The sequence below is a fragment of the Bidens hawaiensis genome, unplaced genomic scaffold (assembly GCF_021521415.1).
Source record: "Bidens hawaiensis isolate Kalapana, Puna unplaced genomic scaffold, B.hawaiensis_p1.1 tig00000459_1, whole genome shotgun sequence".
NCBI lineage: Eukaryota > Viridiplantae > Streptophyta > Magnoliopsida > Asterales > Asteraceae > Bidens > Bidens hawaiensis.
The window spans coordinates 338,282-356,798 of record NW_027491031.1 but is presented as its reverse complement, the minus strand read 5'-3'; the positions used below and the strand labels follow the sequence as shown (position 1 = coordinate 356,798).

At 34.1% G+C, this 18,517-nt stretch overlaps 2 protein-coding genes across 2 annotated transcripts; one reads left to right on the top strand and one right to left on the bottom strand.

The window, feature by feature from the left end:
* Positions 1-6,277: 6,277 nt before the first annotated feature.
* On the top strand, positions 6,278-7,183 carry LOC143629148 (uncharacterized). Its single transcript, XM_077098501.1, has one exon. The coding sequence runs from the start codon at positions 6,278-6,280 to the stop codon at positions 7,181-7,183; it is 906 nt and encodes a 301-aa protein (XP_076954616.1).
* A 3,748-nt stretch (positions 7,184-10,931) lies between these two features.
* LOC143629139 (protein EARLY STARVATION 1, chloroplastic-like) lies at positions 10,932-14,620 on the bottom strand. Its single transcript, XM_077098492.1, has 10 exons — positions 14,536-14,620; positions 13,493-13,683; positions 13,376-13,415; positions 13,211-13,292; positions 13,059-13,136; positions 12,350-12,475; positions 12,034-12,155; positions 11,860-11,899; positions 11,200-11,277; positions 10,932-11,100 (listed from the first exon to the last, which is right to left on the bottom strand). Exons 1-10 carry the CDS (start codon positions 14,618-14,620, stop codon positions 10,932-10,934), a joined length of 1,011 nt encoding a protein of 336 aa, XP_076954607.1.
* Positions 14,621-18,517: the final 3,897 nt, after the last annotated feature.

Genomic DNA, 18,517 nt, shown 5'->3' with positions numbered 1-18,517 from the left:
AAAGTGTCTTCACAAGTTGCATGTTTTATAATGTTAAACATGCGTGCAACCACTTCATCTGAAGGTATATAGTTATGAATAACTCTAGCTTCTAACATCTTTGTGACATCGTCTTTAGTTTCGATCAACATGGACATAACATGCATATAGGAAGTGAAATATTTTTTACTTGCCAAAGTATGCTCATAAGCAACCAAATTTCTTACTACAATTTCAGTGTGATCTTTATAACAACCAGTCATTGGCAGTTTTAAAGTTGGTTTGGTAAAAGGGAAACACAAGTTATTACTTGCTTGCACCGCCAAGATCCAAACTGAAGAACTTTGGTTGGGTTGAAACTCAAACCCTGCTCTGTCACGGTTTGTAACCGACTGATCTTAGAGTTAAATGGGGACTTCAATATCGACTAGAGGCCTAAACAACGCGTGTAACAACCCGAGAAAGTGATGAGAATTGCAATCTGAAAGACCTTTGATATTCAAATCCGTTTTAAAGATCTTAATGGAAGTATCAATCGGGAGAAGAAGCTCGATAAGAAACGTTTCTAGTTCAACCGTAGCGAGAGTACAGTAAAAAATATCTTGTAGGATAAAAAATGGAATTTGGTTTTCTAGCAAAATTAGATAAGTTGTTATAGCTTTCACCATCGAATCGTTTCCCATATGCCATTGATTGTGATCCAAATACTTACAACCGTATTCGATGATAAAAAGAGTATCTTCGAGTACATTATTGGCAATGTCGTTGTCACCACCCTTGATGACCCAAGAATAACAAGACTTAACTTTGTCTAACTAATCAAGCAGTTTACTTAAACAAATTTCCAGTAGATCCTTTGGCGAGTCAGTCACGCGTTAAAGAAGAGTTTTTGCATACATCGCTTTCAAGTCATCACAAGCAGTCTTGTCTCTATTGAGTGGTCCAATTCCGAGAACTCAGAGGGAAAAACAACACGGGTTTGCAGTTTTTAACACGTTAGGAACTACATTTATTGTCGTAAAGAACATGTCGCCCTGAATAGGCACTTTAACAGTATGAGCAAAAAAGCTTTCGTCTTTAAGAGCATGGCTTGTACATCCGGGCTCAATATCACCACCACCACCGTCCACAGTTCTTTCATCTGCAATTTACCCCAAAAGTTTAATTTTTTCATTAAAATTCGGCTGTTACAGAATATGATCAAAACCAAACCCATTATTATTATTATGTGTGATTTTTTAGGAAATCCAGTTGTCCAGAAAAGAGGTTAGACGCATACGTGGGTCTGAAATTTATGAAAGAAGTATCAATAATTAGTTGCTTTACTGATATGACTTGTGTATTTAATGTGGTGGGTAAACATCTCAATGCCATTATTAACGAGTGATTCATATAAAATTAAAACTAGTTTATTAGTTTAAACTTTGGGGGGGGGGGGGGTAGGCAGCGGACGGTACACTTGGGTATTCCATGTACACCGCTGCCACCCTCCCCATATTCCCTGCAAGGTATTAATTTCGGGTGCTACAACTCAAAGAAACGAGAGATGAAGGAATTATGTCCGTGCGAGTAGATTGTTGGTCGGGTAATATGGCGCTTCTGGGTTCGGGTACCGGTGAGTTCAATGACAATGGCAAAGGTGGTGGCCACGGAACGATGATTGATGGGTCGACGGGTAGTGCCTTCACCCTAAATGATCACACAAAGTAGATTTAACTTAATTAAAAAAAATGGTAGTGTATATATATATATAATATTATGAAAGGGTTCAAATAAAAAGAAGTTTTTTCCTAAGAGTGGTAAGAACCAATAGAATTTTGACATTTGGCATTAAAACCTATGGTGAAAAAATAATTCTAGGAAACTATGTCGGTTATAATGGTGAAAGAGTAATTTTAGGAAACTATGACGGTTTTTGGTAATTTTAAATCTCAACCATTGATTGATATAATTCAATGGCTATGATTTATTCTTAGTCTTCATAGAAAACTACTTATTTTTAGGATAAGTCTCCCCTATATATATTATATATATATATATATAATGTATATAAACGAAAACATAAAAAATCCTACGTGTCGCGATGTGGTCGTTCCCTCTTTTTTTGGAGTCATCAGATTTGCTTGATTTTTAAATGGAGGTTTCTCATTCATTTGACCCGAATTCATGGGTATGGGTCTTACCAAACCCAGATCTTTCTTAAACGGGTTATAACATCTCATTAAATTAAAAATTATTCTCACCAAATTATTGATGTGAAAATCCGATAAAATAGGATATACTAAAAATTATTATATATTTTTTTCTAAAAATAATATTGTTTATAATTAAGAAACATTTTTATAGTAAAAAAGATAAGCGGGTCTTGGGTCTTACCAAACCCAGGTAACTTTTAAACCGGCTTATAACATCTTAGTTATTTTGTAAAACCTTTTTATCATCAAACTCTAAATCTATTATAAATTTCATTACAATAAATACAATTAAACCCCAAAAAAGTATATAAATATTAAAACCAAATAATGTAAAACAACCCCTGTAATACGCGAGATAAAAACTAGTATATATATATATAAATAGTATTAGTGTTTACTCATTAATTACAAGCATGATTCAATGGGAGTTTTTCCTAATTAAACACAATACAAGAATAATAATGTTACACAATCATGCAATCAACACACTCTTTTACCAAAAGAATGATAATGTTATTAACTGATCATAACGTTTGTAGAAGACTCTACTAGCTTATCGTTGAATTTAAAGGTGCACAAATCGGTTTCCGGGCCCAAACCGCTTTGAGTTAAATCAAAGATGGTTAAATCGGGTTTTGTCCGAACTAGTTTGGTTTTAACTATTTTTTGAGGAAAGGTTTTATTTTGGGTTTGATCGGTTTCATAGTATATAGTACATGTCAATTGCAACCCTTAGATTCAGTTTGGGTCCAAACCCAGTTCCAAATCGGTTGTAGTTGGGATACAAAACCGGATTTTGCTCCAAATCATTTTTTCTTTCACCTCTAGTTGAATTCTTCATACCAAAGAACCTTTTGACCTAGCGATGTGAAGGTTTAAGTCACATAACTAGTAAAAAAATATAATTCAGAAGTATGGTAAGAGATTGTGTGTGAGTTGTGGTTGTAAAAAAGTTGAGTTGTCTGTCTTGTCCTCGACAACCTGGTGGCTCCCCGGTCTCCGCTTTTCGGGAGGGAGTGCCATACTAGCCAGGGAACTAAGAATTATCTATATTGGTAAATCTAAGGACTTAGAGCATTCACATCCATTAATTTATTTTCAAATAAAAAATTACACTAAAAATTACTCCCTCCGTCCCATTACAAGTGTCATAGTTTAATTTTTCATGTCTTTCTTATTTAACTTTGACCGACAATATTTTTGTTTGTGTTATATAATACTTGATGTAAAATATATAAATTGATTGGGTTTCAAATGTATTTTACATTGATATAATTTTCATCAAATATTATATGACACGAACAAAAATATTTATGGTCAAATTTGTAAAAGAAAGACTTGAAAAGTCAAATTATGACACTTATAATGGGACGGAGAGAGTACTACATATTTTATTTCTTTTTCAATTAAATAATATTTTTTAATACTTTTAGCATTACCTTTTATCTTTTCTCCAACACAATCATTCTCAAAAAATATTAAAAACTATAAGGGATGAACATGAACTTTTCAAATATACAGAAAAATCATTAAATTTTCTTTCTTCTTCTCTCACAACACCTTAAACCACCCTCTACGTTATAAAACCCCACATTTTTTTTATGGATAAGATGTGAATGCTCCTACGGGTAACCCTTTTCAGTCCATTATTAGCATTGTTCCATATTATGTCACAAATGACAAAACTGTGATCATTGGAAAATAGTGAACTACCCTTGATATTACAGTTTTGTTTGGTCACTATTGATTATTCATCATATTTGGATATGTAAACTTGAAAGCTATCAAGGATTGTGTAAAAGTCGAAAACCGATTCATGCTTTAACTCAACCGGTTTATAGTATACCGAACAAAACCGTTCAAAAATTACTATTCTAACCGACATAGTGACATGTTTTCTACTTATAACGTGAATTTCTTGTGTTATTTTTGTATCTAGAAGTTGTGATCAAAATGATAATTGATAAAAGTAGCAATTTTTTTTATATAAAAAAAAAGAAAAAAAGGTGGACATGAATTTAAAATTGGCAATCAAGTGATTTAACATATATAGAGCATAATTGAGAGTTTATGATTGTAGTTGTTGATTACACATAATTAATACAAGGGAAGAACGTGGGAAACATGCATCGTCATGTTGTTTCCTTACCTTGACCTATGTTCTTCACGTGCCATTAGCAAAAACCATAATCTTGTAGCTACTATCCTAGTAATATTTGGTATATATATATATATATATATATATATATATATATATATTTAATGGCCATCGGATCTTACAAATGGGCTAGTGGTTAATCATATTCACCATATCAGGATACACTCGCATTTCGATTTGGGGAAAAGTCTCACCTAAAGCCGACGCTCGTGAAAACTCTCCCGAAGACACGACAATGCGGTGAGATAACACTCATTCAGTTCAAGAATCCAACAACTGAACGTCACCTACTCGCCTAGTATCTCATCATCATCACCCTAGTGCAACTAAAACTAAATACTAGGGGCATAAATTGAATATGTATGACATGAAACCCAAGTTTATTTCTTACCACTCTACCACCAGCTATTGCACATTTGGTAAATACTTAAATCCCACTAAAATTTAAATACAGTTTATATTGATATATACATATAGTTCAACTGGTGTAATAATTACTTTAATTTTATCTGGTGCATATTCGACAAAACTGCAATATGAATTCTACGGATAACATACTTGACAGAAAATGAATTAGAGTTAGGGGGTGTTTGGGATTCCTTATTTTACCTCCTTTTAATTTTTCAATAAGTTAATAAGTTATAACATTGTAACTTATGAAACTTTTCCTCTCACAGTATAAGCAATCCCAAACACCTTATTACTTTTCAAAGAGTTTATAAGTTATAAGTTGGTGAAAATAAGCAATCCTAAACACCCCTTAGAATAAACGGTCTTAAATTCCTTAAGGTTTAAAAAAAATTAAGCACCCATTTCATATGAAGAAAAACATTGAACTAAAAAATTGAAAGCCCATACTAACTTAACATCGCCATCTCCGACACCACCAACGACACCATCACCATATATGATCATTGCCACCTCCACATCCCGACCAACGTCACCATCATCGTTGTGAGTAGTGACACCTCTGCATCCTCACCATCGCACATTCCAATTTCTAGACAACCCGGTCACGTAAAACCTTTTCACATTTAACCCCGCACTTTTCCACTTTCAATTTTATCACAATATATTAATTTTAATATACGTTCAAAAGTTTTAAACACCCTATATTTCGCTTTTTTTAAATACACTTTAGTATTTATTACTATTTTTATAACGACATGACCTTTTATTTATTCTTGAATCAAACCGCTGCAACACGTGAATATGATTACTATTTTTTAAATGTAAACTTTAATTATAATATTCTTGAAATATTAACAAAGACATGTTACACACATGTTTGCGAACGACGGTATCGTAATGAATTAAGCCGATACCGACCTAGTTAACAAGCTGGTTTAAAAGCAACTCGTTTCTAAATACAAAAGTTAAAAACCACGTACGCTTAAAGATCTAAACCGATCGATCTTTAAATTATGCGTTAGGGGCACTCATCTCTTACAGTATATGTGACTGACAACCCATTAATTTTAGTTACCAAAATGAATCTCAAATTTTATTTTATTTTATTCTTTTTAACAGAAAATCTCAAAATTAAATCTATAGATGTAAAATCTTTGATAATTTAGTATCCAATACTTTCAAATCACAATTTATATTTTCGAGAGATTTTAATCAATTTTTTATAGACCAATTGTTCCTTTAGTTTTTATTATGTAACTTAAGATCCACATTAAATCATCTAATGACATATTTTCTGTTATATTATTAACTTAAAGAACATACTATAATTTTATTATTATTTTTAAAACTCAGCAACCGATTTTCAATCTGTTATTGGCACCTGCCACATGCAACCAGCTTTATCAACGCGCTTTTGAGTCTACACATTATGCATATATATAACACATACTCTTTGTTCATTTGCGTACTTGTATCACAAAACATATTAAGCCTAAAAGATATATATTAACCAAGTAAGGATATGACACCAAAAATGGTAGCACATTTCCGGAGATCCGTCTCGTTCTCCAACACCACACCGCCGCCGCCACCACCATCATCGTTTTCCACGCCCAAACCCATGGGAAAAAAGGTTCATTTTAGATCCACCAGTCTTCCAACAAGATCCCACCCAATATTGTTTCAACTCAAATACCACCTTAGCCAATTGAAATCCCATTGGGCATCCCAGAGCATACCCGATCAATCACTTCAGTTTGATCGGGTATCAAATGCCCTGATTCGTTTACGGATAATTTTGGAGTCTCTTGATGATCTGCTAGACTTAGCACCATCAAGAGACTCCTTGCGTCGCCACCCTGAGTGGGTGGAGAAGGTTCTAGAAGACTTCCTGGTAATGGTGGATGTCTATGGAACCTTCCAGATGCAAATCTCGACGCTAAAACAATGCATTGTTACAGCACAACTAGCATCAAAAAGAAATGACACGTTAAAAAAGATTGCATGTTTAAAGGGTTTGAAGAAATCCGGTGGAGAAATAAATAAGCTTATGCCGTTTCTCCAAACGATCCGGTTACACCTGAATGATGATGTTACCGGATTGGATCAGAATAGTGATCTCGAACTTGTTGGAGTGATAAAAGATGTAGTCGAAGTGATTATTGTAATATCTGAAACGGTTTTTAGTGGGATTTATGAATCGTTTGAGACCCGAAAAACCTCATGGATGATGGGATTAAAGAAAACAAAGAGGGAAAAGGGGATTAAAGAACTTGAAAATGGGATTTGGAGTTTGAGAAATTTTAGTGATGAAGATTTGAAGAAGAAAATGATGCAAAATATGGAAGAATGTATTGATGGAATTGAGTGTGGAAGTGAAAGGGTGTTTAGGAGTTTGATAAACACTAGGGTTTCACTACTCAATGTACTAACACAATAGCATATTATACAATTAAGATGAAGAAGCTTGAAGGCTTTGTGATGATGTTGTAAATCTTGATTTTTGTTTTTCAAAATGATTTAAAATATTCTTTTATTTTTACACACGTGAAAGAAATTAAGTTTAAATACTCAAATATTGAGTTTGATTTATGCATGCATGCATGCATTATTTTACTTTGATTATTGTTACACTAGGTTACTAACCCCTATACTATAAGGATGGAAGTTAAAATTTTCATCACATAAAAAAAACTGATTATATATTTGAATATTAGATTATTTATTTATATAATACTTAGAAGATGGTTTTTTGATAGCCTCATTATAAGATTTATTTTTTATTTTATTTATCTATTTAAATAAAGATTTACATATTAATTAACATTAAATAAATTTAGTTTGGGCTAAAGATAAACTTAATGACTTTATAATGGTTTAAGTGGTTTTATAACTTTTCTTAAAGATAAATTATTATAAAAAGGTAATATAAGATGTTAATATTCATATATATGCATGCCAGAACTTAATTTTTTTATAAAAGATATCCATATTTAAGGGGTTCTTTCACACCAGTGAGTTTCCTCTACAATGGTGTTCTTGAGTGAGTAAGGCTTAAAACATCAAAATCACTATGGAAGGTTAACGGACTCATTCGGTATTAGGGCAAGTTTCATAATCTATTAAAAAGCAAACAAATCCGTTTATTCTTTTTTATAAATTATACAAGTCAATCAAAATTTTTTACACGACTTATTTATAAACTTTTTAGCACTTAATAATTTGGCATCAAAATTCATTTTTAATCAAACATTTATTTTTGTTACACAAAGCCATTTGGCATATAAAAAAATACCTGTCTTGATCTTACTGATCTTGACATTATAATTTTATTTTAGGTTGAACTTGAAGAATTACAATAATGCATCATTACGGAGTTTATAATAATTTAATAATATTTTAAAACTATATATCAAATCAAATATCTTGATATTAATGAAATGTTGAAGTGGCTCATTTTTAATTATTATAGGTTTTATTTTACATGCATTTGCAGCCATCCATAAATATCTATAGCAAAACTATATATAAATAACTGAAAGTACATGAAATAAAAGAAATAGTTGGAACAAATTAATAGATTTGAGATTCAATTATGAGACAAAAACTGAGGTATGAACTGGAAAATGTAAAGGAATTCAGATATCTCAAGACCATAAGGGACATTTAAGAACTTGTATTACCTGTTTATAGCTGGATCATATAAATCCAAAACCAAGGCCCAACACACTGCACATGGTTTTTCAGAATTTTGTTTTTTATTATTTGCTTATATTTTAAATTTTTTTTTTGAAGTAATGGATATATAATCATAGTGTTGATTGAAGATTGATTAATTCAAAAGTTGATTAAAAATGATAAATTAGAATTTAAAAATGAAACTATGATTCATTAGCCGATAATAATCTATACTAACAATTTGACAATGATAGTCCTAAATTCTAACTTTATATTTGTTATCAAAACACTCTCATTTAGAAGTGTGCATGAAATCGAAAAACACGATCTGAGACCAAAAAACCATAAAATAAAAAAAGCGAACCAAAATAAAAGTAAAAAAGCAATTGTATGGTTTATGCTTTTGTGAAAACCTAACTTACGTTCGGTTTTGGTTTTGCATTTAATAAAAACCGAAAACCGAATCAAACCAAATTTACATATTACCATTTTTAGTTAAAATAATTTACAGAAAATAGATTCGTATGCCCATAATCAACAATTAACTGATTGCTATTATAATCAGAATATTGTAAATTGGTTTGAAACGGTATAAATAACACTCATGACGCGTAACACATAAAGTTAGTGATATTGTTCTCCTTAAGAAAGTAAAAGCTTGAAGTGTTAATTATCGGTTGTCAATATGGATTATCATTGAATAGTTAAGTATAGTTGGAATTATTAAGTTTTAAGTTTATAAACGTTAGCAAAATAAATTAATAATAGACACTAGTGTTAGTCTTTGGTATCGTGAAGTTTAGTTTCCAAAAGAATAGGAATCTTGCCGATAAAGATTTGTCTTTTGATCATTAATAATAATAATAATAATAATAATAATAATAATAATAATCTGGAATTGTAATAGATTCCATGACAAGACAACCACTTTTAGCTCATTCCTTCTTATCTTCTTAACTTAATCATCCAACGACTTAAAACTACTTCATCATTACGTTTTTAATTTTAAAATTAGGCTTATGATCAATCATAAGTTCGTTATACACGTAAACGTGTTTTGAGTTTAATTAACTCGTGGATATTCCATTATGCATCTACTTTTAATGTTTTTTTTTCATTGAAATGACAAGTTTTATTAAAAAAAAACCAGCAAGGTGCTAGAGCCAAACATTTTTTTCACGACAAGCATCTTCTTTTCATATATATTATAATATATTATGTTATAGTTTAAAATCGGTGGTCGGTGCTGCAAATGATTTTTGAAATATTTGATTCAACTATATTACTTGGATTTAATTTTGGTACCATAATAAACATAACAGATACCGGCCAGATTTGCATATATTAGCCACCACACACAACACCCGGGTTTTACCGATTTTTGTTTTATATATATATATATATATATATATATATATATATATATATATATATATATATATATATATATATATATAACAAAAATCGGTAAAACCCGGGTGTTGTGTGTGGTGGCTAATATGCTGCAAATGATTTTTGAAATATTTGATTCAACTATATTACTTGGATTTAATTTTGGTACCATAATAAACATAACAGATACCGGCCAGATTTGCATATATTAGCCACCACACACAACACCCGGGTTTTACCGATTTTTGTTTTATATATATATATATATATATATATATATATATATATATATATATATATATATATATATATATATATATATATATATATATTAACGAACCCATTTTGGACCCTTTTGGTGATATATAATAAATAATAACATACTTTGCTTTCTTTCTTTGTACAAAGTAGTAGTTATGAATCCTTGTTTGTACTTATTGTTTTATCAAAAATAATAACATGCTTTCATTATTTGAGGTCAAAATTGAATGTAACTTGAACAAATATCTAAATTTAAAGTAGGGATGTACGTAAATCAGTTCGGATCGATTTTGTACTCAAACCAAACCAAAAACCGAAATGCTGGTTTATACCATATGAGCTTGAAATTTGGGGCCAATAATGAATTCGGCCTAAAACTATTTTTTTAGTTAATAACTTATCGACTAATAAATGGTATTATGGAATACTGATTTATATGGCCCATAGTTAGCTCTTATTGGGCTAAGAAAGAAACTTAGTGGATAAAAGATTTTGAATAGGGCTCGAGGTGCGAAAACCCGCTAGCCCATGTATATTTAACAGTGTTTTCAGACAGCAGCCCGGTAGCCTTACTGGTCCACACAAGCAACTGAGCAAGCCATTGATCTTTGCAAAAAGGCTTAAACATAAGCCCTAAACTAAATATATCAAATGAATAACGTCTACTTGACAAATAAACAATATAATTCACCATGAAAAATAAAAAAACTAACATCAACCCCCTAAGCCAATAATGGAAATAAATAAACAATGCAAATCACCCGAAAACGATCCCGGTTAAACCGTTTCTTGGGGCCGTTTAACCGATTACAAAATAAAAAAAAAAGACAAAAAGAAGCCCGGGGTTTGACTTGTTGTCAAAACGGTGAAGGATCATCGTCATCATCATCTTTAGGCAATGGTGGAGAGGCGGTTGACCCAAAGTCAAAATACGGGTACACACCGGGTGGTTTTTCTTGCGGCTGGATTGATAGTAACTGGCTCGAATCACCAACAACATCGGCCCACCCGTAATGCGGTTCGGCCCTTTAATCACAAGATAAAGGTGCGGGTCAAGCTCGATTTAGGCTTTAGATAATGCACAAAAATAAATAAATAAATAAATAAATAAGATAATTAACTTACTCGTAATAAGTTTCTTCATCTACAACAATATCCCAACTTTCACCTGTTGTGCTTTTTCCATACTTGTGCACCTTTCTGCTACAACACAAGAAACACATCTATAAGATTTTATACTAAACTATACTTTAACGGTTTGGTTTCAACCGGTTTTCTTAAGGGGAAATTTCATACATACCCTTACAAACGTGGGAAATGTAATGTATCATATTTATCCACTTTACCCTTATTTTTCTAAAACTTACAAATTTTGTATATACCATTATTAACCCAAAATTTTTAAGAGCTTTAGAGGAATAAGGGTAAAATTGTCTTTTTTTCTAATTGTTTAAATGGAACAGGTAAATATATTATTTTTAGCTGGTTTTTGAGGGCATTATATGATATATATGAATTTCACAAGTTTTTAAGGATGCATATATGATATTCTCTGCTTTTTATTAAAAAAAAGACACTAGTTGTATCAAAGTGTTTATAATGATAAAGATGGTTCTTTACATATCATATAGGTTAACTACATTTTCCAGGTTTCAAACGGGCTGACCCGTTGAACTGCCAAACCACGAAAACCAAACCATTTGGATCTCAAACCAGCTGCCTTTCTTTGATTTAGGCGGTTCAGTCAGTTTCAACGGTTTTTGAACACTCTTAATACAAACATACCCGTTTCCAAAGTGTTCTTCGCCCCATGTTCTTGACCAACCTGGTAAATGGAAGAAAACTTTAGCACTAGCAACTATTTTCATTTTCATGTCATAATGGTGAAATGTTTGTATTATATGGCAAGTTTATACAATTTGTTTAACTTATTAGACTTGAAACAAATACGACACGTACGTTCACCAGCAGGAGATACATGCCAGGTTTCTCCTTGGCGGGACCCGATACCGGCAAAAAATTTCTCTTCCCAGTTGTCTCCCCATCGGGTACCGAGTTCAGTTTCAGCCCATTTGTCTGTCCTGCAAGTTACAAAACACACAAATATTAAAGTCTAAAAGAACATCATTAAACTATAAGAATTATAAATTTCATTTATAATATTATATATGATGTGCAGACCCTACTTATAGCTTGGCTGTTGGTGGGACTTAACTGGGTATGATTGATTGATTGATTGATAGATATATGATGTGATTGAAAAGTATAATAATACCATTTGAGAACAGATCCTCTTCCATCATACTGCTCTCCCCATATTTCCCACCATGATTGTTCATTTAATCTACCGTATTTATGGGCTCCTTTTTCGGTCCACCCTTTCGCATCGTATTTTTCCCACCTACATCAAAACAACTTTGTAAGAAAACGGGTTAATTTAGGTTGTGTTTAACCTCAAACGGGTCAAAATATTGAAAGTCGCCTAAAAGTCTAATTTGGGTGTATACAACTTCCTAAATCGTATTATTTAAATAAAAAAAATAAAATAACTAGTTTTTTATTGCTTATATATTATCAGGCTGCTCAGCGGGTCGAACCCGACAAAAACCTGAAATTTTGACACAAACCGGTCAAATGTGTCACACTTATGAACCAAATCACGACACACGTATTCACGAAGATGAAACGAACACAACCCATTTAACAAGTTTTTTTGCATATTAATATTTTAAACTTCTAAATTTCAAATTATTTTTAACTTTTGAATCAATTATGTTTAAACCATCTGCTATACTATTTTTACAATTTTAAATACCCCTAGTAGCTCAATTTATTATATAATACACATTTTAAAAAACGGAAAAATTAATAAATGGGTTAACCTGCTAGGCTGACACAAACACAACCCATTTAAAACTCATTTAAACATACTGCAAATTGCGAAAGCTACATTTTTTGGTTGTATAAAATTCATTTAAACATACCAATTCTCATACCAACCGGCATTTTCTACGCCTGATTTTGCTTGCTTTTGTGCACTTCTTTCAATCCTTGCTAAATTACTGCAATTCAAAAAACCAATATGCGCCATTAAGATTAAAAATGAGCATAAACCGCTAGAAATTACAATATTAACCTCCACTCATCTTGGTAAAGAACTTCTCGCCATGTTTCCCACCACGAGTCTCCTTCTGAATTTCTTCCAGATTTCTCAACACCTGCATCATCACCAAAAAATAATCTTAATAAACATATAATGATATGTAATATGTTTCATTTTTATGATCGAATAAGGAAGTACCTAGCTCTTTGTATCCGCTCCAATCGCTTTTCTCCCACCACTGTCACTGACATCAACAAATCCGTTTAATACATTATAGTGTTAATGAGTAAATGATTAATAAATAAGATTTAATACCGTTTCTTTCCATTCTGAAAGACCGTCGTGACTCTGACCGCCCATTTTAGTCCATCTACATCTTAATCCATTTTCACCAAAATCTTCCCCACTTTCTCGGTACCATGTACTACCATCCGCGTTCACACCCGACTCGTTCACATGTTCGTTTAAACTTATGCCCCAATCCTTCTCATTTGCAATACCAGTGTCTATAATTATTAAAAAAATGCACTGGCTAGCATCAAATACCAAAATAATCATAAATTCACCAATGCAAATTGTGTGTAGCAGTAGGAGTGCAAACGAGCACTGGCACCCCAATCGGATAAAACTGATGATAGCAGTAGGAGTGCAAACGAGCCAAGCCACTTGCGAGAGACTCAAGCTCGGATCGATAAAAAGCTAGAAATGAGCCCAGCTTTTTCAAGCTCAAGCACGAGCCTCAAATGAAGATCGTTTAGTTATCGAGCTTGAGCTCAAGAATTGTATGGGAAGCTCATTTAGGCTTGTCGAGCGAGCTTTGTGAATTTTTAGTTTTATTTCTTTTGAACTTCTATGTATTAATTTCACACTGCAGAGCCGAGCCAAAGGTACTAAACGAGCTCGAGCCAACCTTAGGCTCAATTAAATTTTTTTATCAAAACATATAAAAACGTATATAAATTAATTAACAAACAATAAACGAGCCGAGCGCGAGCTTGAAGAAACAACACACAACCGTGCACGAGCTTTAGAAAAAGAGCTCGAAATGACTCTTGTCAGTTAAAACGAGCCAAGCTCGGGCTCAGCTATGCACATTCACACCATGGATGATGTGGATGCTTTTTAAACGAACCCGGCTGCCACGTCATCCATGTGATACAGCCAAGATGCCACGTCAGCTTATTTAACATGTTATATTGGTGGTTGCTGAGTCAATATTTAAAGAAAAATGAAACAAAAGTGAAACCTGAGTGTTATAAACAATGGTGAAATTTGCACCATTTATTATTATTATTATTATACAACTCTAAAATTACAGAATAATATTTGGCCACATGATTAATAACAACATAAAGTACCTCTTTTTGGTGGAGTGTCACGAAACTGGGGCCTAGAATTTTTAGGTGTACAGCGTGGAAAGAATTTTTCTTGTCTTGAAGACATAAGGGATCTACAACAACTAAAATTATATTTCAAATTTCAAACAATTTATAATAATATAATCAATTTCCAATGTACTATTAATTTAGTTAAGTAAATGTTTTTTGACATCAATTATTTGAATAAACCAGTACCATTATCTAATTAAGGGTGTGCATGAAAAAAAAAAAACAAAGAAGCCGAAATGAAACAAAAAACGAACGACGGTTTTGGTTTTGCACGTAAATAAAGCAGAAAAAACTGAATCGAATTTATAGATTATTATTTTTTATAGTAACTAAAATGAATTTAATAAATATGTAACTCAAATATTTTAGCCTAAATCTATAAACAATCAGTTAGTTATTAATTAAGAAAATGATTTGGGCAATTATTTTCAGCCAATTTTTGTTTCGGCCAAAAGTTTAAAACTCAAACTGAAATAATAAAACTTTGATTCGGTTTTAGCTTATTAATTTTTTTATTTTTTTTAATAATAATAATAACGATCTTTATTACGTCAACATAGCAGGTAGGCGGGCAACAAGCTTATTAATTAATAACAAAATGGTTTAGGCTCAAATTTATTATTTTTCAGCCAAACTTTTTTTCAACCCAAAACTTTCAAGGCACAAATAACAAAATCGAATATAGCATCGCCGAACGGTTTTCAAAAATTCAAACCAAAGTTTCGGTTTTAACCCAAACTGATCCAAACCAATCAGTGCACACCCCTAAATTATATAAATATAATCAGACAGCAATTAAAATGTAATAATAATAATAATAATGATCAAAAAACATACTGTGATGATGCAAAGGGCAATGCAGGTGCAGGTTGAATTCTTACTTTCCGACCCGATCCATGACCAATTTTCCGGATCCGGGTCGTCTTGCCGGAGCAGCAACACTTAATCATACAATCAGAGCTCCGATGCAAAATCTTTCGCCGGAGACGGCGGCAGCCCAAACAACGGCGGCACCGTCAAATTCGCCGCCATTGTTGCAAATTGAAGGCTTTTTTTGTACTAATCACGAAAATGCCATCAAGAACCAACTGGGTTCTGCTCAGAAACACAAATGGTTAAAACCCTAATTCGCATTTGACGTAAAACTAAAACCCATAAAACTCGAAGTTTCCCAAAAAGTAGCGATTTTTATGTGGTTTTCAACTGAAAATTGGGTTTAATAATAATCAATTGGGTTTAATAAATTGAGCAGCAAATCTATGAGGGTTTGTTTGTTTTGTTTGATTATTGATTGAATTGAAGGAGTTTGAATGATATATTTATAACGATGGTGGTGGATTTTGGAGTTCACGGTCAGTCAGAGTATGTCTTATTATTCCATTAGTGTGTTGACACGTGGATAAAGGGTAAAATAGTCTTTTTGTTGTTGATTCATTTGTACCGAAATTTTAGTTTTGAGTTGGACTCGATATGATTCTTTTTTTTTTGAACGTATTAAAAAGCTAGCAAGTCGCTTTTAATACAACTTGCTACCAATTCATGCACCAACACGTCCAATAGATACGACACCAAAGCAAAATACCATGGAACACACCGAACAACCAAATAACCCCAACGCACTAAAGGACATTACAACCGAAAACAACACAAATCCTCCCAAGAAAGCCCGTCTTTTTTCCCTTGTTCTTGATCCAGAGAAAACCCAAGACTTTTATCTCTTCAACCAAGCTCGACACTTGAATCGGCGTCCCGGAGTGTATCAACACGTTCCTCTTTTTCCATAAACACCATGTCGCAATCAAACATAAAGCTTGGAAAGCCTTTGCTTTCTCTCTAGGGAAAGCCGAGAAGTTATGAAGATTTATCACATCCTGAAAACTAAAAAGGAACAATGCGACTCGATATAAATCACCTACTACCATCAAGCAAGCTCAGACACTGAATGGACGACTAGTCGCACTTAACCGCTTTTTGGCAAACCATGCGGATAGGTCGTTTCCATTCGTGTCAACATTGAGAAACTGCTTAAAGAAAACACACTTCCGCTGGACACCAGAAGCAGAAGCAGCTTTTCAAGAAATTCGGTCACGCTTGATCGAACTCCCAACGCTCACAGCACCAGAAGCGGGGTAGGAATTAATCCTATACCTTTCCGCCACAGATAGAGCAACCGGAGCAGTCCTGCTAGTAGAGCGAAAAGGCATCCAGATGCCAATCTACTATGTTAGCCGTGTCCTAACAGACGTAGAAACCCGGTACTCTACCCTGGAAAAATTAGTCTTAGCACTTGTACAGGCTTCACGCAGGCTAAGACGATATTTCCAAGGTCACCCAATTACCATTCTCACCAACTTCAAACTTGCAAACGTTCTAGGCAAACCCGAATTGTCATGACGCCTAGCCAAATGGGCAATAGAATTGGGAGAATACGCGATAAAGTACAAGCCAAGACCAGCCATAAAAGGCCAGGTCTTGGCCGACTTTATTGCAGAAGTCCCCGTTTCGCGGGCGAAAGAGTGCCAGGAGGAGGCTCAACCCTCTCCAGCACAAGACATCGATGATGTCTGGCGACTCTACACTGATGGAGCAACCAACAACGAGGGTTCAGGCGCAGGGTTGAAACTAACCAACCCAGCAGGCCAAGAATACACTTACGCTATTCGACTGGATTTTCCAAGTACGAATAACGAAGCGGAGTATGAAGCATTCTTGGCCGGGCTGAGAATTGCGCGTAAGATGGGAGTGAAAAACTTGGAAGCCCACGTGGATTCCATGTTAGTAGCCAACCAAATAAACGGGACGTATACGGCCGTGAACGACACAATGGCCCTGTACCTCGCACAAGCAAAAACCCTTATGCGTGATTTTAACGATTGTAAAGTCATACACGTCAAGCGTAGCGAAAACAAATCTGCGGATGCGTTAAGCAAGCTTGCATCATTAGCCTTCACCCACTTGGGAAAGGACATCCGCATTGAACTCCTTGGAGCACCATCAGTCCCGCACAAGGAAATCTGTGTCATCCAAACCGGCACAGAAACGTGGATGACACCAATAATAAATTACCTTGCGGCGGATATACTGCCAGAGTAAAAAACACAGGCAAGAAAAATACGCTGTAAAGCACTGAACTATCAACTCATCGATGACATCCTTTACAGACTTAACTTTCTTGGCCCACTCCTAAGATGCGTGGACAACCAAGATGCTGGCTACCTCCTAAGGGAAGTGCACGAGGGCATCTGTGGAATACACGCAGGTCCACGCGCTGTTATAGCTAAGCTAAACAACGCGGGATACTTTTGGCCGGGGATGCATACGGATGCGCTGGCATACATCAGAAAGTGTAGGTCTTGCCAACTCTACGCACCCAACACGCATCGCCCGAAGAATGAACTTGTTCCAGTCACCTCTTCATGGCCATTTCAGAAGTGGGCCATCGATGTGACAGGCCCATTTCCCACAGCAGCAGGAAACGTTCAGTTTCTAGTGGTAGCCATCGACTACTTCACCAAGTGGATAGAAGCAAAACCCTTAGCCCAAACAACCGCAAAACATATCAAAAAATTTATTTTGGAATTTATTATTTGTCGTTTTGGACTTCCACAGAATTTGGTGAGCGATAACGGCACCAACTTTGCTGACAAGAAGCTACAAAAGTGGCTGGAAGAACTTCAAATCACCCACACCTTTACCTCAGTGGCGCACCCGCAGGGTAATGGTAAGGTGGAAAGAGCAAATAAGAGCATTGTCGACGGCATAAAGAAAAGACTCTTGGAACACAGATCCGGCTGGGTGGACGAAGTTCCACACGTCCTTTGGGCAAACAGAACGCTGAAAAAGGCCAGTACGGGAGAAACCCCGTTCAGCCTCACTTATGGCACTGAAGCCATGGTCCCGGTCGAAATTGGTCTACCCTCACCAAGGGTCTTGAATCAGCTAGAAGACAATG

Coding starts and splice junctions, on each gene's coding strand:
- LOC143629148 (XM_077098501.1), top strand. CDS start 6,278: ATGGTAGCACATTTCCGGAGATCCGTCTCGTTCTCCAACACCACACCG.
- LOC143629139 (XM_077098492.1), bottom strand. CDS start 14,620: ATGTCTTCAAGACAAGAAAAATTCTTTCCACGCTGTACACCTAAAAAT. Junction 13,137..13,210: donor CTTTACCAAGATGAGTGGAG/GTTAATATTGTA, acceptor TTTGAATTGCAG/TAATTTAGCAAGGATTGAAA. Junction 12,476..13,058: donor GCCGGTTGGTATGAGAATTG/GTATGTTTAAAT, acceptor GTTTTGATGTAG/GTGGGAAAAATACGATGCGA.